General features: G+C 52.6%; 1 protein-coding gene across 1 annotated transcript in view; it reads right to left on the minus strand.

The window, feature by feature from the left end:
- SHC3 (SHC adaptor protein 3) overlaps positions 1-8,206 on the minus strand; it is a 97,310-nt gene extending 89,104 nt beyond the window's left edge. The window contains exon 1 of the mRNA XM_030293413.1: positions 7,746-8,206. Within this exon, the coding sequence (XP_030149273.1) occupies positions 7,746-8,201 (456 nt within the window). The 5' untranslated portion in view covers positions 8,202-8,206. The remainder of the gene's footprint in view (positions 1-7,745) is intronic.
- Positions 8,207-20,794: the final 12,588 nt, after the last annotated feature.

Genomic DNA, 20,794 nt, shown 5'->3' on the forward strand with positions numbered 1-20,794 from the left:
GCCGCAGAAACACTCACTGCGTCTGCTTCCCCCGCTCTGTTTCCTAAGTCCGGCTCTCCCGGGAGGTGGGGGCGCCCGGACGTGCTCAGTTTAGCCCTCTGTGTGGACACGTCCTGCTGACGTCAAGCTATACGATATTTAACCTCCATAACGACCACTCACAGCTCCCACTAAAGCTGCTTCTCTTACCGAACGCTTCCTGTAATTAGCTTTAAAGAGAATCCTCGGGTCTGCTAATAACGCTGCCCATCCGCAGAGCAGCTCTAGCGGACTCTGGGTGGGCGTTCTGTTCGTGCCAGTTCACAGAAAGAATAATCACCCAGGAATGTTTTTTCACCAGAACAGAGTCCAAAATGTGCCTCTTTGGACTTACATTCTTAATGGCCAATTACGCATAAAGAGGCCCCGGGTCACCCTCCCGACCTTCTGCTCTGACCGTCCTGACCCTCCTGACCTTTTGCTCCCTCACGTTCCGCGGCGCCCCACAGTCACCTGACCGCCGTCTCCACTGTGCCCTGCTGATCACAGGCTCTGTCCCCAGAGAGGTCCTGGGAAGAGCTGGCGGCTCACTGTCCCCGCAGCTGTGGCTGGTGGCCTTGTCACATGCGGAACCCCCCTCAGGAGTGACTTCCTTGACGGCAGGTGCCTTTTGACTTCTCTTGGGTCCTCAGGGGCCCCAGGGGTGGGTTCATTCTGTGGATGCACAGAGCCCTGGGGCCCTCACGGAGAGCTCCTTAGCCCTGGGTCCTGAAGGCTGCCAAAGCATCATTAGAATAAAGGCCAAGGCGGGGTGGAGAGCAGGGCCCAGACGGGAAGAACTGAGCGAAGGTCAGAGGGGCCGCTGGTTTGGGGGGAAACCAGCGGCTGGTTTCCTGCGGCTGCAGTATTGGGGCCTGGGGGGCAAGAGACGAGCTCGAGGGCCGATCGGGAACGTGTGTGTCTCCTGACGAGGCACCGGGTGGACCTCTGTACACAAAAGCCGGTGGCAGAGAGCGCTCAGTCGGGAAGCTGAGACACGTATGTTACGGAGATAAATGACTCACCCCATTTAACAGAAAAAGGGTGAAAATATATATTTGCCTCACTAGATGCTGAAAAAGCCCCGGGGAAAATACAACGACCATTACAGAATTTTTTTTTTTTTTTTTTTTTTTTGAAAACTAGGGTTATAGGAGATATTTCGTAATGTGGGCTCCAGCAGCCCTGGTGGGGGAGGCATAGACGGGGCACATCCCGGCCACTGTCCCGGCCCTGGTGGGGGGAGGCACGAACAGTTTGTGGTGATTCTGCCTCAACTGGAAGTCAGTACTTACGCACGTGCGGGACCAGCGGTCAGGTGCTCGCACCCCACGGGGGACCCCCCAGCCGCTCGGTAGGCCATCCCTGTACTTAAGCCCCGCCCCCCGGAAGATATTCCTTATTCACTGCATACTGCAGAACGTTTACGCTGAAATGCAAATTTTGCTTTTTGTTCTTTACTCAGGAAATACGCACAACTGGTCTTTTCCCTCCATCTCATCCGAAGCCATCGGACTTCTGAACGAAATCATTCCATCTAACCTCATTGGTCCTTGACAGTTTTCACTTAAAGGGCTGAGTCCTCACCGTACTTCCTCGGAAGCCACCAGACCTCCGGGGCAGCGGCGCTCTGGGGTCTGGGCCCGGCCGTGTCCACCCCGACGAGCGAGGCCCGGACACCGCGGTGCAGGCCGCTCACTGGAGGCGCGGGGACGGGGGATGCCGCGACAGCAGCGGCTCCCATGGGGGCCGGGCCTCCACGCATGCCCTCTGCCTCCCGTGGGGGCACGGGGAGGTCTGGAGCCCCATCGCGGAGGGGCCCAAGGGGGCTCGGGGTCCGGGCGTCCGGGCTCCACCCAGGCCGTGTCCCCGCGCGGAGGCGGTGTGTCCAGGTGAGGCTGCGGAGCCACACGCCCTGGGGACGAGCTCCCGGCTCGAAAGCCAGACTGTCCGTGGGCTTGCACGGTCCCCCCCCCCCCCCCCCGCCCCCCGTCGTCCTCCATTCCCAGGACCGTGTGCACACAACACGTGGCTTGTGTTCCTCACAAAGAAGACAGACACGCAGGGATGAAATGCAGTGGAGACGAGGGGAAGACACACGTCTACTCCTTACAGGATTCCAGCGTGAGCAACAGCTCATCTTCCCCAGAACCGTTCTCTCTTAGACTCGAATACAAAACGAGTGAAGTGATCAGGTATTTCTGGAAACGTGACATTTACTGTTTTCTAACAAGAAAGAAAACAGCCCCTGTCCAAAGTCATCACAAGTCATCTGATGTATGTCTGTGTGTGTTGTGTGTGTGTAAATGGTGTGTGGTAAGTTCGTGTATGGGGTGCGGTGTGAGTGTGGTGTATGCTGTGTGTATAGTGTGTGTGGGTGTGCGGGGCACACGCACATAACACACTGGCTATACTTGTGTCACATAAAAAGAGAGATGGTACGCTTTGTAGACTAAACTAATAATTTTGCCTCTTAATCTCAAAATAATTTCTTAAACTGTTTTTCAAACCACTTGGATGATATTTACATGGAAGCCACACATTATGAGATTTTCAACAATTAAAACAAAATTCAACTTTCAGGGCGCCTGGGTGGCTCAGTCGGTTGAGTGTCCAACTTCAGCTCAGGTCGCGATCTCACACTCCATGAGTTCGAGCCCCACGTGGGGCTCTGTGCTGACAGCTCGGAGCCTGGAGCCTGCTCCGGATTCTGTGTCTCCCTCTCTCTCTGCCCCTCCCCTGCTCATGCTCTGTCTCTCTCTGTCTCAAATATGAACAAAAAAACATTTTAAAAAAATCAACTTTCAAGTTTCCACTGCACATCAGACAACAATTCGTTAATCTAGAATTAAAACGGAATCCAATCAGTCGCGCGGCGATCGTGTGCCGCGGCCGTGCTGAAGGAGCTCAGCGATGCCCTTGCTCGTGGTGTCACAGGAGGAGAGCACTGAGACGAAGCAGATTTAAGGTATTTTTTAAATATTTTTTTAATATTTATTGATTTTGGGGGAGAGCGCAAGCAGGGGAGGGTCAGAGGACAAAGGGGGAGAGAGGATCCGAAGCGGGCTCTGCGTTGACGGGCTGACAGCAACGAGCCCTATGTGAGGCTCCAACCCACAAACTGCAAGATCATGACCTGAGCTGAAGTCTCAACCGTCTGAGCCACCCAGGTGCCCCAGATTTAAGGTATTTTTATAGACACTGAGGCAAGTGGAAAAAATAACAGTTTAGAAGATTCAGAGAAAGTGAAGTTTCTAAAGACCATCAATAAAGAGCAATAGAACATTTATAAATAAAGCGAATCATTTCTACCACCCTAAATATCATCAGATTCACAAACGGGAGAAACGAAATAGTTTTTTAAAGAGCTCTCGTAAAAACAAGGCTTCATTCCGAGAGAAGCACAGCCCCGCACAGGAGGAGAAAAGTCAGTAGCTCCTGGGCTGTTGGACTCTCCTGCAAACAGCCGGTAACTTGGACTGTCAGGAAGAGTGGACGGGAATCTGTGGCCGCCCGAGGGACCCGACACACAATTCCTGTCTCGGTGTTCAGGTGAGCCCCCGAGGTGAGCTCCTCACCTGGGCTCCCCAATCCTTGCTGTGGCCACTGGGGTTGGTCCTAAATGTGCTCACTTCTTTCCCTGTTTTGAGTCTGCGGTGTAATGTGCTACAGGGAGGGCCCGTCTCTTGGGGACCCTGGGGCGTGTCGCTAGCCCACAGGGTGCAGCTGTCCATCGGGCCGGGTCAGGGCTAACCTCCGGGCCGTGCTGGCCTTTAGAAGGCCCCTCTCGGCGGCCAGCGGCACTCCTTAGCAACAGACTCCCTCATGCAAACTGGTGCAGCCACTGTGGAAAACAATGCGGAGCTTCCTCAAAAAACTAAAAATAGAACTACTCTACGACCCACCAAATGCACTGCTAGGTATTTATCCAAAGGGTACAAAAATGTTGATTCGAAGGGGCACATGCACCCCAATGTTTATAGCAGTGCTATCAACAATAGCCAAAGTATGGAAAGAGCCCAAATGTCCATCGATGGATGAATGGATAAAGAAGATGTGGTATACACACACACACACACACACACACACACACACACACACACACTGGAATACTACTCAGCAATGAAAAAGAATGAAATCTTGCCATTTACAACAGTGTAGATGGAACTGGAGGGTATTATGCTAAGCAAGATAAGTCAGAGAAAGATACCATATGATTTCACTTATATGTGGAATTCAAGGAACAAAACAGATGAACATAAGGGAAGGGAAGGAAAAATAAGATAAAAACAGAGAGGGAGGCAAACCATAAGAGACTCTTAAATACAGAGAACAAACTGAGGGTTGATGGGGTGGGCGAAATGGGTGACAGGCATTGAGGAGGGCATCTGTGGGGAGGAGAACTGGGTGTCGTATGTAATTGATGAATTACTGGGTTCTACTCCTGAAGCCAAGACTGCACTGTATGTTAACTAATTTGAATTAAAAAAAAAAAAAGGAAGCAACCCCCCTCCCGTTCACGCCTATCTCTCCCTCCTAAGCTGCTCACTCTGTGGGCCCGTGCGTGGGGCACGCAAACATCGCCTCAGAACCCGCCAAAGACCCGTGGCAGCCCCCAGGTGCACTCAGGCGAACCGGCTTGGACTCTCAGACAGAACTTTAAGGTGGGCAGCAGCATAAGCGACACAATTTCTATGGGCCTTTCTCGTCCAAATTTAAAGTAGTTTCAAAATGGAACTGTCACGAAAATATCCATTGTCCCTTGCTGTTGTGTGACCAAAAGAGAAAGCCAAGGGTTGGGCACCCTGAGGTGGGTATCCGAGCACCGCCAGGAGGCCTCCCAGCGTAAACCCAGACCCGGGGGCTTCGTGTGCAGGGGCCTCCCTGCTCTGTGTGGCCGGGAGCCGCATCAGCGGCAGGCTTGGTGGTGACACGTGCAGGTCTAAGTCAACATGCTACGCTCTCAATGCTCCTGTTCCCAGGCACCTTCTCCGTCTTTCAATCCCACACCCTTCATTAATTAACACTATGCTGTTCACACAGTTTGATGTTTCCTAGGTGAGTCAAACCCACCCGGCTCCTGCCCTTCCAGGCTCTCCTCCCAGGTAACCAGATGGAGTTGAACTATCTTCAAACAACAAACCTCGTATATAATATCCTCAAGCGTCGTAGCAGGTGTCTCTACAAGGGGGCAACACCTATCGTTATACAGCAAATGAATTTTCCAGAACTTAGGAAAACTTGGGAGGGGGGGGTTCCTTAATTTAGAAATAAATTTAAATTGGGACGCTCGGGTGGCTGTCGGTTGGGCGTCCGACTTCGGCTCAGGTCATGATCTCGCGATCCATGGGTTCGAGCCACACGTCCGGCTCTGTGTTGACAGTTCGGAGCCTGGAGCCTGCTTCAGATTCTGTGTCTCCCTCTCTCTCTGGCCCTATGCTACTTGCTCTCTCTCTCTCTCTCTCTCTCTCTCTCTCAAAAATATACAAACATTAAAAAAAATTTAAGAAGTAAATTTAAATCAAACCCTTCCCCAAACCCACAGCCTTTAGATTTACAAGCAATGTACAGTCATATACGAGAGATTACCTCTCTCTCTCCCCGAGATCTTGTAAAGCCAAGAGACTGATAAAACTATTCACAAATCAGCAAACGGTATCACGTTACGATTGTTTTTTCAGTTTTGTGATTTTTCAAGAAAATACGTCCATGATGTTCAAGTCAACAACACGGGCAATGAGGAAGCGTGCACCAACAGAGGGCCACGTGATAACGTAAGTCAAACGTGTGCACGAGAAATCGTCCTTAGCATCTGACCTCCTTGCTATGTGGTTCCAAACTTCTCCGGGGAAGCCTGAGCTTATGTTCACACGACCACCGTTCACGGTGAACCAGGCGATGGCACCAGGCACTGGGTGCCCCCAGGGCACTGCTGCCACTTACTGGAGGCACAATAAAGTGACCCCCAAACCCAGAGGCTGGGGCAGACCCAGCCTTCCGTCCACCTGAGTTCGGCTGATGCTGGAGTTGTCGCAGCCATAAGACGGCCCGGCAGAGCTGACCTGGTGGGCTATGTTCATCTGAGTCCAGTCATGACTGACCTTTAGAACTAGATGTCTGCCTTCGTTCTCCAAAAAGCAAGAGCAAAGCCCCAAGCAAAGGGAATGATCTGTTTTTGAAGGAAAACTTTAAAGACAGAAGTTTGAGAATTCTCCCTCCATTTGAAAACGATCTTCTCTGTTCCACACGATAGGTACCTTGGCTTTGCCAAGGGTCTGTCTGTTTTAAACATAAGCTCTTTTCTTTCTTTCTTTCTTTTTTTGTTTTTTTGTTTGTTTGTTTGCTTCTTAGATAGCAATTATATTAACGCACTAGAAGAAATATTCTCCAGTGCTTGCTAGTTGACCTCAAAGTGGTCAGGGTTTTTTGTTTCTTTTTTGTTTGTTTCTTTCTTTTTGTTTTGGCTCCTGGTTGTGTAATCTAAAGAGGGACTACAAGAAGAAAAACCATTGTCTTTTATCATAAACTCAAGAAGACGTGCATATTTTAAGCTGGTCGGCATCCCTCAACATATATTAATCCATTTTCATATGGTGAGATGAAGATTCGATTTAAAAGCAGCCTCGAGGGGATGAGGGGGCCCCATTTTTAACACCGGGGACAACAGCCCTTTGTCAGTACTTTTTAGGCAGTTAACTGCAGTCCACAGTTAACTGCTTCCTTTAATATTTTGGTTCCCAAACTGCCGAGATACAACATTTTATCCGAGAATGTGTCTGCTGGACTGTTCAACTGAATCTGTAGCCTGTATGCGCAGGCCAGACGCCCTGCGGGTCTCTCGGTGTGCTGGACAACACCGTGGAGACCGCGTGTGTCTCGTTCCCTTCCAAACAAGCAGCCATGCATCCCAGTGGCCTGCCTGCTCGGCCCTCCCCCGGCTGGAGGACGTGGCCCAGCTGTAGAGCGCAGTGATGGCTCCCCACCACCGTCCAACAGGCTGGAGGCCGGGAGCCCGTGGCAGGCCAACCGACAGGTGCTGGGTATTCGTTCTTTTAACCGCATAAAATACTTGCAGAAAGGAGGAATTGTATGGACCACACTGGGCACGACTGTGTAATTCTTTGTGTCGAAGGAAAAATCTGGAGCTGCTAGCTCCAAGGCCCACGCTCAGCCCCTTTTGGCCTATTTAAATGGAAGACTACGGCCCCAGGGAAAAAGAGTCCCCAGTTCTCTGCTGCTGTAAATCAGAACCCTCAGGTATGGAAGGCGAGGCAGACCTTGCTGGGGAAGGGAGCACCAGCGGCTTACATAAAGCAAGCCAGCATTTGGCCTGCACTGCTGGGAGCTGGGGGGCAGCCAGAGCACCCAGCCTGCCTCTTGGGGCAGACACAGCAGAAGTAGTCGCGCCGCCCCCGTATCTCCCAGGGCAGGGCGGTCGGCGCTCCCAAGTGTGCTCACTGCCCGGGGCCTGACGCCCACGTCCCCGGGACAGGAGCCCGTGCCCACAGGGGCACTGGCCGGACATATGGCGCAGCGAGTGGGCAGAGGAGCGGACCCCAGGAGAAAGCAGGCCAGAGCGAGGTCCCCCATGGCGAACCTTCTCCCCACGGGTACGCAGCTGGCGCGCCCGCAGCGCCCCGTCCCCGCGGCCCCGAGAGCTAGCCCAGGAGCGCGCGCCTGCCGGCCTCCGCGGCCACCCACCCCGCGGCCCGCGCGCCCGCACCCACCTTGACGACGTAGGTGACTCCGGCCCCCAGCACCTGGTCGCTGGCGTGCGGGGCGCGCGGCGGCGGCTGGTCGCCGGGCCGGCCCTTCCTGGCGGCGCGCATGGCCGGGGCGCCGGGGCCGGGGGGCGCGCTGCCGTCCGGGGCGGCCAGGCTGGGCGCGCTGCAGCTGCCCGAGAGCCGCGCGCCCGCCCGCGCCCTGGCCGCCGAGCGGCCGCGGAGGCCCGAGCTGGAGAGTTTCAGGTGGGACACCTTGTGGAGCAGGTGGCCCAGGCTGCCCGGCCCATCGTCGGGCGCCCTGCGCAGCGCGTCTCCGGACACGAGGTAGGGGGCCGCCGCCGGGGCCGCGCGCGCCGCCGAGACCTTGCCGCCGCCGCTCACCGACAGGTTGTGCAGAAGGTCGTCGACCGATGTCACCGAGTCATTCCTGAAGCGGTTGTACTTGGTGCGTGGAAGCATGCCCCTCCGTGGGCCGGCCGCATCCGCCCGGGCGCTGCAGGGGCGAGCGCGGCCCGGCGGGACGCGGCGGCCGGGACAGCGGCGGCGGCGGCGGCGGCGGCGGCGGCGGCGGGGGGGGGGGGGGAGGGGGAACAGCGGCGCCGCCTCCCCGCTAGCGGCCCGCGCCGCCGCGTCCGCGCAGCCCCGGCCCCGCGCTCGGCTGCGGAGGGCGGCACGCTCGCGCTGCTCCAGTCATCGCTTCCGAAGGGGAGCGCCCCGCGGCTCGGGCTGCGCACTGCGAGAGCGTGACTCACTCCAGAGGAGACCCTTCTCAACAAAGGCCCAGGGAACGCTGCAAATCACTTCCTGTAGCACAAAATAATAATAATAATAATAATAATAATAATAATAACAAAAAAAAGAAAGAAGGAAAAGAAAAGAAAGAAAAAGAAAAAGGAGAGAAAGAAGGGAAAAAAACACATACACCCACTGAGAGCACACTAGAGCCAATCAATTCTCAGATTGCCTTTTCTACATTCCCAGACGTTTCCTTCCAACCTTTGCTTGTTGGCCTCCCCATCCCCTCCCCCCGTCCCCCCCCCCCCCCCCCCCCCCCCCCCGTCCAGACTCAGCATCTGTGCCAGAGGTCAGTGCAGCCCCTTCAGACGGTCAGGGGAACTTTCTGAAATCCCTTCTTCTGAGCCCGGGGCTTCCTCTCCTCCCCCCCCCCCCCCCCCTCCCCCCCTGCCCCCCCTCCCCCCCGCAGTTCAGCCCTCGGTGTGAGCCCCTAAGGATCTGACAGCCATGCGTTAAAATGTGACGAAGCCTTTTTAAGAATAAGATCTTCAGCGGATCCTCATGAATTCTGATTTGGAAAGCAGCAGAAATTGGTAAATAGCCAAAAAAATTTTTTTAAATTTTAAAAAGGCAGAAAAGAACAGAATATTCACTCCCAGGTGAACACAAAATACCGATTTCCTGGGTTTTTCTTTTTTCTTTTCAAGTCAACAGAGCAGCCATGACAAGTGCCTTTGTGGCAATGCAGTGCCTCCGGAAAAAAAAAAAAAAGGAAAGAAAAAGAAAGACAAATCTGCACAGGGACTTCTGCACAGAGCAGGATGCCTTCCCTGCTCATGACCAGAGCCCTTCTCAGCTGGGGTTAGGTTGGAAACCTACTTCCAGAAAAGAAGAGGACTTCTCAGGAATGGCAGCCGGCTCCAGAAATCCATTCCAGAAAGGGGGCTGGGCTTGACGCTTTATCCCAACTGAATGCGCTCAAGGTCTGGAAAAATGTCTACCAAACGCTACAGATACATTTCAGTGTGTCTTCTGCTGCTGCTTTGCAACCCTGCAGTAAGGAAGAAAAAAATATACAGCTGCTCTGGTTACACAGCAAATCCGTTTCAGGAGTCAGACTCAGCTGCAACGGACAGGCGCAGGCCTCCTTCCCGTCAGCTAGGAGAACAGGGCGTTGGCGGCCCCACAGAAGGTCGGCGAGCCTCACGCCCGCCGAGCCCTGTCACCGTGGGCCCTGCCGGTCTCTGTCATGCATTGAGATAACCCACCTGACACGGCGGAACCTCCCTGTCCAAATTTCCAGGCAACTCTGTGCAAGCAAATGAATTCACCTGCCTTCTCTAGCGCCCTGCCTTCTCACACCCACGACTAGGCACGTGCCACACGAGACACCCAGCCTGGCAGAGCTTTATGGAGCAGGTGCAGGTGGGGCGGCTCCTGGCAGGCAGGTGAGGCCGGCCGCTGGGACGCAGGCACGCAGGGCGGCCGCCGCTTCCCTCCCTGGGCGCGGGCACTCATTCTTGCCCTTCCCCTGGTTCGCTTAGCAACGGCAAGTGCACACCCCATCGCCGACTGTGGTGGTCAGCGGAGCCCCCCCAAATCTGAAGCAAAAGCGCCCTATCATTCCCAAACCCCGCTCTTCATTAGAAGCAGACAAAAACAGCAAAATGTGAATGAGATGCTGTTTGTGTGAATGGAAAGGCTAGCAGTGAGCCAGTGATTCTGTGAATGAAGCCGGGCCCTGCAGCCGGTGCCAGGCAATCCCCTGGCTCCAGCGGCCTCAGCCAATGAGCAGCCGCCCCGATGACTCATTCAACAAAGGCTTGCTCAATAGTGGAAGATTCCATTTCAATCAAAGGCGGGATCTTTATTCCAACGGCAGTGTGGGAAAAAAAAAAAAAAGAAGAAGAAGAAGAAAGAAAGAAAGAAAAGCCAGCCTGATTACAAAATGCACGGAGGAAGGAAGGCACCGCTGTCACGGACAGAGGAAAAACTGGTTTTTCAAGAAAAGTCAAGAACTGTTGGTTCAGGTACCGGTGTGAACAGGGACCGCTCTCTTGGAGGTGAGCTGAGTCCCAAAACTTTCATTCAGCAGTTCATTTACAAGCAAGAAGCAGCCATGAATGTGCCACGCGGTTCGGCATTTATTATGAATGTACAGCAAACACACATTCAAACCCCAGGCATCTCGCCCTTGATTCTTTTTGTGAAAGGATCATCCAACACGCTGCACGTTCTGAGTCTCCAAGGAGGAAAAAAAAAAAAAAAAAATCCAAAGCTACACGGTTAACCCTTTAGCCAACAGGAGATTTTTATTTCTTTTATTATGATGAGCCATGTGGATGGAAATTGGCCATTTCAAAATAGTAATATACATTTACTGCGTATACGAACATTTATAATCAAAGAGGGTGATTACTATTCCAAGGACACACTGGTACAATAAAACCTCACTGGCCGGGAAGATGATGGCCAAGGGGGTGGGGGTGGGGGTGGGGGTGCACCAAGAGAGAAGCCCGTACCCCTCCCCGCTGGCGGTGCCCGGGGCCCTCACCCGGGGCTGGTGCAGCCTATTTCAGGCACCATCAGCCCGTGACAAAGTAGAGGTGGGCGGTCGATGAAATTTTTCATAGCCTGGCAACACGGAAGGGAGCCTTCAGACTCAAGACTGCCTGGGGTCATTGACGGTAGCCTTTCCAAGATCTTGTGGTTTCCAGAATGTTGTGGTTTCTCGTTTTAAATGTATTAATTTAAAAGTGTATTGGTTTTCTATGGATGCCGCAATCACATGATTAGTGGTTTAAAATGATCGAACTGTATTACCTGCCAGGGCTGCAGATCAGAAGTCCAAGATGGGTCACAAGGGGATAAACTCAAGGGTGGGCGGCAGTGGGCTTTTCTGGGGTTTCTAGGGGGAAACCCCTCTCCTTGCCTTTTCCCGCTTCTGAGGCAGCCCTCGTGTTCCTGAAGATGCACGTGAGCTGGGCCGGTGGGGAGGGTGGCTCTGCTCCCGAGATGGTTTTATTCTGGCCAGAGGCAAAAAAATCTAACCTAACGTGAACGTTATAACCCAGTGTGCCGTAAAAATGTTTAAATATGTGTGAGGTACAAAGGCCATCCAGAGGGGAGCAGGCTGAGTTCGGCCTGAGGACGTCAGGGGTGACCTCAGTGGGAGTGACTCTGAGGCAGAGTTTTGAGGGATTTCTGGGCTCTTCCAGGTCAATGGAGGTGAAGAGACGCCTCAGGAAGAGAGGCTCTGTGGGAGGCATCCCGAGGCCTGCGGGACTCGGCGTTTCCAAAGCCCTGTGTAGATGGTGGGGCTAGAGCAAGGTTGGGAGGCCAGGCCACTAAGACAGCTGGACCCGGAGGGGGTGGGATGACCCGCGTCACCCTCACGATGTGCGTGCACTAAGACAGCGTAGGGCAGTCAGATTTGTATTTGACGTGGACACCTTGAGCAGTCAGTAATGGGTGCTCTGGGGAGTTGAGAGGGGTGCTGATAACGATACAAGTAAACAGTGAAGTGGTCTTGAGGGAGGGCAAGAGCGGGGAGCTGGAAGGGAGGAGATGGGCTCAGGATACGGTGAGAAGGTACAGTGATCTCCATGTCAAGGGATCAGGTTGGCTTGTCTGGAGGCAGAGCTGAGACAGGGTTTGGGGTACCAGATGCTCCGTGGAAAGCAAGGAAGGCCACAAGAGTGGGCAGAGAGAAGTGGTCCTGCAGAACACCCCCCTCCGTACCTCCCCAATCCTGGATTCCACCCACTTTCCAGCCCCAGAAGCCAGGAGCTTGACCCTCCAGCCCAGCTGGCGCCTCTGTAGCTGAGTTCCTGAGGGAGTGGGCGGTGGAGACGGCCTGCCCCACTCACCCCAGCAGAGGAGAGGAACCCTGCTGTGCAGGAGTCTGGGCAAGGTCTTCTGCATCTCCCAAGGAGGGGGATGTAGAACAAAGGCCACGCTTCTGTCTTGGACGACGAGGCTGAGTGAGTCTCATCCATCAGGACACAGAGCTCAGGTGGCAGAGGGTAGGCGATGTCTGGGTCCTGGATGCATGGGGGTGGTGACACATCCATGGAGAGCCGCCCAGTGCCAAGGAGTGGTCAGGGCTGGAGGTCCGAACTTGAAGGCCATTGGCGTGCAGGCGACATTGAGCTCTTCGGTGGCCGAAGCATACTCAGGAAGGAAGAGTGACGAGGAAGGATCCCAAGAAAATCCACACTTCCAGGATGGGAGCTGAAGAAAAAATGACCAGGAGTTGGAGGCGCATGTGGAAGCCTGGTCGGATAGACGCCCAGCATCTTAGCTCAGTTGCTATAACAAAATGCTAGAGACCAGGCGGCTCTAACAACAGACTATTCCTTGTGGGGGCTGGAAGTCCAAGATCAAGGTACCAGAAGATTCGGTGTCTGGTGAGAGCCCACTTCTGGTTCCTACATGGCTGTCTTTCCCCTTGTTTTCCTGGTTGGGAGGGGTGAGGGAGCTGCCTGGGGCCTCTTTTATAAGGGCACAAGCCTCTTTCCTGGGGCTCCACCCTCATGACCAACTCACCTCCCAAAAGCCCTGGTCCAAACACCATCACCTTGGGAGCTAGACTTCAACATATGAGTTGGGGGGTGAGGGGATCAACATTGGTTTCAAGAGAATATCAGTGATGGTTAGCAGGAGCACTAGTGACAATCGTAACTACTGAGAACATCCCGCCTGTCAAGTGATATGCACCTGTCATACGCTTCAGCTCCTGTGGCCTGTGAGATAGCATTTACACCCCATTGTACACAAAGAGACATGAGGGATCAGAGGGGTTTATGAAGTGGGCCAGGGACACAGAGTAAGGAAGTGGCCAGTGTACCTGACTCTAAATCCATGTTTATGGCCACAACCTCACCCAATTCAGAGAGTTCGAGTCAGGTGTATACTGAGAATCATGACACCTTAGCAAGGAGAATGGAGGGGCCACTACTTAGGTCACAGGATGGTGCCATCCAAACAAGAGATGAGAAAATGGATGGAAAAAGTCACGCTCTCCAGAAGACAGTGAAATCCAAGGGAAGAACTGAGGCAATGGCCAGAGGTACAGCCCAGAGTGTAGAGCGGTGACGGAAGAATGAAGGAATATGTTTGGGGGGGGGGGGGCTAAAGTAGGAAATGGAGACATGGGGAAGGGGGAGGGCCAGGAGGATGGCCCTATAGCAGGTAGGGGAGGAGAGGCAGGAACTGGGGAGCTGATCGTTGGGGTTGAGTAGGAAACAAGTGTTCCAAGGAAGAGACCTGGGTAAACAGAACATTTCAGAGATGGGGTTAAGAGAGTCCAAAGATGATGACACACCAGGGATTCCTTACCTCTACCTTACTGTCTCACTCATGGTTCTTACCAGAAGCCGTTCCCACCTTTGCAGATGAAGGAAGACAACAGGATCTCTGGAGCCAGTGGAATTCCAGCTGGAATTTTGGGGGAGGGGCTGCCGGAGGGAACGATAGAAAGGCAGAGCCAGTGATGGGAGGGAGTGAGGAGGAGATACCCAGTCTCTGTCTCCCACTCTCCCATCTCCTGTTGGTGCCTTCCACTTGCCAAACCCATGGGAAGCCAGTGGTGCAGGTGCCTGGCAATGGCAATGGTTGGAGAGTGAGCTGGGCAGGGCAAGAGGAGTTGGACCAGAGGTCAACCTCTCTGTGGCCATCGCAAGAAGCCAGAAGATTTTTAAGCCTGATTTGGATATCACACCTGATTTTCTCTACAACATGAAAGTGAAGTTTGTGCTTAAAAAGGGAGAAGGGTCTATCTCAGTAAGGACCTTGAGTTGAGGGGGAACACAGAGGATACGGCCAACAATGAGGAAGAGGGAGGGGTCGCTGCAGTCATCACATGCCCACCATGACTCTGTGGTGTCCCTCAAGGAAGAGGGCTGGTTTTCTCTAACAGCGTATCTCTGGCTACATATGAGCTGGGTCTTGAACATGAGGGGAGCTGACAGCCTGGATTCTCAGGGACACACACCCCAAGGAAGTGAATGGAAGCAAAAGGTCCCCAGTGGTGCCCCTGAAGCACAGGTGTGGAGAGGGAGCAGCCACACCAGAGAACAGGGGTAGGAGGGAGGGGTCTCAGATTCACAAAAGCCAGAGATTGGGGTCATCCTGTGAGGAGGGAATGGAAGGGAGTTTATTGTCGATGACAGTGTGAGAAGGGGTGGATAGCTGGGCACTAGGAGAAGACAGAATGAGTGCACAGAAAGTTCACTTCACAAGCCACAGCTAGAACTAGCAGAAGGGTTGGGTTCCGGACCTGGGGGAGGGTCTCTGAGGTGGCAGACGTGCTCTCTGCAGGGACCCTCAAGTGTGTGCCCCCCACGTCCTGGGTGTAGGAATGTCTGTGGTATGGGAATACTCACTTCAGCACTACGGACAGTTCCCCTGAGCCTGGACCCAGACCAGGCTCGGATCCCAGAGGCAGACCCGCGCCCTGGCCAGCTTCATGGAAAGTTCTCCGCGTATCGGTGCCCCTCCACAAGTGCTCTTTCTTCGTGTCGCCCCTCCATCCAGGCCGTCAGCGGCCCACACCCATGTGAGCGACGGGGGGAGGGCCCACCGCTCCACAGCTCCTTGTCCAGCAGGCTTTGGGCTGAGCCCTGTATGTAGGCCTGTTCAATCCTTATGACACTATTCTGTAGGTCCTACTATTACCCAACTTTACAGGTGGGGGACACTGAGGCTGGGACAGGTTGAGTGACTCTACAAGGGGACCTGGCTAGCAGGTGGCCGAGCAGGGATTCACTCTACAGCCGGTCTCACTCCAGCATCCCACAAAAACCACACGATGAGGTGGGGGGGATCCTCACTCCAGACCTGCTCGGTTCCCCTCTGGGCAAGGAGAACAGTAGCACACAACTACTGCCTCCTTGAGCCATTGCCATGGTGACCAGGCAGCAAACCGAAAGTGCCATGCAGGCCTAGCACAAAGGGTTTTTATTACTGCTGCGTTAAGACCCGCAGGTTACCCATCTACTGTAAGAAAAAGCCATCAAAGTGCTGGCCCAGGTGGAGTAGATGGAGACGGAAGGGCAAAGCTTCAGTGCACCCCAAAAACAGACACAGCAGAAAGCAAACCAGTTCTCATTTCAGAGAGGGGTCCGTGGGACACGCCTCAGAAAAAGGGGGAGAGAACTGCCTTGCGCTCGAGGAATGGCCCGGAGGCCACCACATGCTGGAGAGAGTCGCTCGATTAAAATATGTGAGGGTCTTACTTCATGTGTGGAATAAATTACATAGCTCTTCCTGAAGAATTCATTCATTCAGAAAAAGTTTAGCGGCTTCTGTATTCCCACCAGTTCCTTGAGCATACGCACGTCAAGTTTTACGTGGAAACCGCTTCGTGTTCGTTTTCCCTCAAAAGACTCTATTGTTAGAGACATGGCATTTTATAACATAACATTCCCCAAGTGTGTTTCATGGCTGAGTACTATTCCATGGAGTTGAGAAAATGTAAGTCCTTCAGCCTCCACCCCCCGTCAGTGGACACTTTGGTGGTTTCTAACTTGTGAATGTTGTAAACAATGCCGTCACGAGAGCCTTTGGACACCCAGCTCCTTTGGTTTCGCTGAATTATTTCTTAGTATAAATCATAAGGGAATGCAGACTTCCTAGCTCCTACTTGGTCTGGCTAAGTGGCTTTCTGGAGGTCCCCCATGGGTTTTCAGTGCCGGCAGTGATCAAGAGAAGCAAACCAGTCTCACTGCAACCTTCCCAGCTCTGGATTTTGTGACTTTTGCAGTTTTCATAGCTGCAAATGGTTCCTGATACTTAACAGTTGCAAGATGGTTCCCCAAGGATCTGGGTCCAGATTGGTGGAGAGTGTGCTGGACTTTTGCCTTCATTCTGACTGGTTGGCTCCAAAGTATTGAGATTTGCTCGATGGGGATGGTCCGCCTGTGGGCCTGAGCCTGTGTAAACCCTTGCCCACACCTCTCCCTCCTCAGAGACTCCACTCGGAACCTCACACTCATCCTTCAGGACTCACAGTATTGTGTTGACTGTTTTCAACTCAGATTTTTTTTTCTGCCAGACTCTGTGTGGGTTTCACTATACTAGTCAAATGTTTACCATCTTATTCGTTTTCAAAAAATATTTTAGCATATATAAAATTACACATAATATTAGTCACCTTATGTTATGTAACTATTTACATACTATCTGATATATTATGCATTGTGATTTACACATAATTATATATACTAATAATATACTTATATGACCCGTACTGGTATAATGTTGATATATATTAATTATAAGTACTGTTCCTTTCATATGGATATGTGTTATGGTTTATACATAATCATTTTTACCCATATACTTATATAGCCCATAGTTGTATGTTTATATGTTAATTATATGCATTGCTGTGTTTTCACATGGATGCATTATGTCTTATGACTTGTGTATGAGTAGATACACTAACATACAAGCTATGTTGGTGTAGTATTGATGCATATGAATTCTGTGTATTACTCATCCTTCATGTGGAGACTCAACACAGGGGCATCACCGTGAAGACAGCTGGAATCCTGGAATGGCCTCCATTGTCTCAAGGCTAAGAGGCAAAATCACCAGTGATCACACTGTGTCCAGGGGTCTCGGACTCGAGGATCCTCCGGCAGACTTGTCACCACGCAGGGGGCTGGCCCACCTGAAGTTTCTGCTCCGGTGAGTACGGGGTGGCTCCCCAGGGAGCTCGGTGCTGCCCTGTCAGGACGGAGCTGAGGTCCCAGGAAGGGAGAGACGGGGGAGAGGAGGTTCTGGGGGAAGTCTATGGGTTCCAACACAACAGGAGCCTCACGGAGAAGTCGTGGAGGCAGCTGGGTGGGTGTGAGTCTGGACTGAATGGACAGGTGTGGAAAAGATGAATGAATGTGGAAGTCAGGACAGTTCAGTGTCCTTAAAGCCACAACACCGATGAGGTCAGCAAGGTGATGAGCTGCTGGGCAAGGAAGGTTGTCCCTCTGCCAAATTCTGGGCCAAAATTGATGGTGGGTTTGGGAGAAGAACAGAAACCAGCAACGGGGACAGAGGAGGAGAGGCCACTGGGGACAGAAGAGCACACACCGAAAACCACAGAAAGACGCAACCGTGAAAATTCTAAGATGGATTGTTCTAGAAATGGATTGATGGACGCATTTCAAAGAGAGACAGGAAGGCCGTGTCCAATGAAGGCAACACAGCAAAGACTGAGAGATCTTTTCGCTGTGATGGAATTGTTATAAGATGGGATTGTGGCTGATATACAATGGTACGTTTTCACACAAAGAATGTAGATTAAGTACATGGATGGATGACATAAGTCATACCTCAAGAACTCAGTTTCAAATTAAAAGAGAGTCTAGCACACATCCACCACTATTTCTATCCCACGACGTTCTTCACCTGGGGCAAATGAAGACAGATTTATTCGTAAAAAAAGATGTGTACATAAATATTTACAACGTCTTCATTCATAAAGGATACTTGAGCTAACCCAAATGTCCATAATTAAGAGAATGGATAAATATTATGTGATATAGTCTTACAAGGACAAATTATTCAGCCTTCATGTTTATTTATTGGGGGGGGAGGGGCAGAGAGAGAAGGAGACACAGAATCTGAAGCAGGCTCCAGGCTCTGAGCTGTCAGCACAGTTCGATGTGGGGCTTGAACTCACAAACCACGAGATCGTGACCTGAGCCGAAGTCGGAGGCTTAACCGACTGAGCCACCTAGGCGCCCCTGTTCAGCCTTAAAAAACAGGGTGTACCGCTCATTCAGATGAAAACATGTGGCACGCCTGGGCGGCTCAGTCGGTTGAGCCTCCGACTCTTGATTTCTGCTCAGGTCATGATCCCAGGGTCATGGGATTGAGCCCCATGTCAGACTCTGGGCTGACCATGTAGAGCCTGCTTGGGATTCTCTCTCTTTCCCTCTGCCCCTCTTGCCCACTCGTGCTCTCTCTCTTTCTAAAAATGAAAACCCCAAAACATGAGGATTTCAAAAACATTACTTTGAGCAAGAGACAGGCATCAAAGTGCACACTGTGATTTACCTCATTGTTCTGACTTTCAGCAACCGCAAACCAGAGCCCTTTCATCGACTTTAGAACAGGCTGCCAGTGCCGAGGCTGGTGGCGTTTCAACTGAAACGTTACAGTGGTGTATTTTCTTGTTTATGAACGTAGTTTGCCCATTGATAGAGTGTCTGGATACTGTGGGGGGTTATACATTTTTGAAAATTTGTCAACTCATACACTGAAGTTTGGCGTTCTCACTACATTTTAATTTGATATTGATACAACAGCATAAACAAAGAGGTGAAGAAGGGCCATCAGGTAGGAATAGAGACGAGCACGTTTTACTTGTGGATCTCTGCCCACTGCCCACGGATGACTGACCAATCCGCGATGCCGGTGGCTGGTTGGGTTCTGGGGGGAACGTAGGGGGTTTCTTGAGGGTTCCACGGTGACGGGGACACCCTGCGTGCGGCAGGGCCCCGGAGGGGCGGCCGTCCCCCCTGGGGCGTGGCTTGGGGCTGCTCCGGGGGCAGCTGGGCGATGCCGTCGTGGAGCGGCTGCCCAGTGACCTGGGGCTACACCTCACTTTCCACAGCCTCCAGTGGGAGACCGAGGCATGTCTGGCTGCCATTGGCTTGGCGGTGGGTCTCTTATTTACGTCCAGACTCATTCAGTCCGTTTGAAGTCGGCTTTACACCAGACGTGAAGAGCAGCTCGCAAAAGCGGATCGAGAGGAAATGCCAACTCACGGACACGCTTTGTGCGGCCAAGAAGGAGTCTGAGCTGCTGGAGGCATCTTTAGAGAATGCCAGACTAGAGAAAGCGTCCTTAAGTATACTCAGGGTACTTGCAGACGCCTTCAGGAAGGTGGTGAGGGCCGACTCGGTGCTGGTGGAGGAATCCACCTCCCTGGTTCAAGAACTGAACCAAGAGAGAGCCAAACGCTCACAGCCAGAGGAGGTGACGGCAAAGATGGCAAAAGTGTTCAAGCTCCTGGAAGAGGTCATGAGAATCGCCATAACCCAGGGAGCTTCTCGTAACCTTCCCGGAGGCCAGGAGCCAAGCCTTGGTGGTCTCCTCCCCCCGGAGACGGCCTGGGTCTTGGAGCAGCGTTGTCCCCTCCCCTCCCCTGGGCCTCCAGCTGCCAGGCTGCCTTGACCACCCCCACCCCCACCTGACCATCACTCAGGCCAGTGGGTGTAGGAGACCCCCTCTCTGAGCTGGAGATCCTTCACCTCCACGTACTGGGCTCCACCATGAGCTCCTTCATGGACCACTTCTTCAAATCCAGAGATTAGATTGCCCAGAACACACCAAGAAATGGGAGATTTCCCTTACGTGCACAGAATGTTTGGATTCTCCCATATTAGCAGTGGAAGAAACATGCTTAAGAGACAAATCTCTTACTGAATTTGACTCGTTACACCACATTTCTCAAGGCAGTTTTGGTAAACGTTACTTACATATTAACCTTACAAGTGAACTATTTATATTTTCTTCTCTGTATAAACGTTGCGTTACAATTTGAAAACACATGCAGCTTATCGATAAGGACTTTGAGGTGGCAACAGCGGTATTTTTTCTAGAGCGTCATTCCCAACAGACGTGAGCCACAAGTCAAAGCGACCTTTTGCCTGAGCGTGCATCACTGAAAAAGAAAACAGAACTGGTCTCTTTTGACGTGGAGTTAAGTGGTACACTCAGAGAGAAATCTTTACCACTTAATATTGAGGCTCAAATACAACGATGGCTACATTTTTTAAATACATTTGATAAATTGCATACGGATTGTTTCCTTTCCCTGCAAGAATGCTGCAGTCTACATTCTCTGACCTGGAAAACACCCAGATGGACAATTTGGGGGAACCTGCACACTTCTGTGTCTCATCCCTGTCTCCCTCACCAGCTAACGCGCCCCTGGAGAGCAAGGGGAGTCTGAAGGAACTTTTCCCATATAATTAAGCCTGAGCCCCACCGTTAGTGTCATTATCGCCACGGCCATGGGGTAGGGGTCTGAGTCACAGTAGAGTCTAAGAAGCTCCAACAGCCTTTCCTTGCGCAAGACTGTCCTGGAATCTGGGTGCTTACTGACCCTGGGGCTGGGGGTTCGGCGGGGAGAGCCTGGAAGACAGACAGGACAGGGGCTGAATCTCGTGTCTGCTACTGGTCATGGGTCAGGGGAGGGAAGGCCACCTCCATTCCAGGCTCAGGACCACAGGGTGAGAGCCTGTGTCAGGACCTGGGGGGGGGATGAGCGTGGGGAGGGGGGGGCGGTGTCGAATGCAGGATTA

This window comes from Lynx canadensis, chromosome D4 (assembly GCF_007474595.2).
Source record: "Lynx canadensis isolate LIC74 chromosome D4, mLynCan4.pri.v2, whole genome shotgun sequence".
In the NCBI taxonomy this organism is placed as follows: Eukaryota; Metazoa; Chordata; class Mammalia; order Carnivora; family Felidae; genus Lynx; species Lynx canadensis.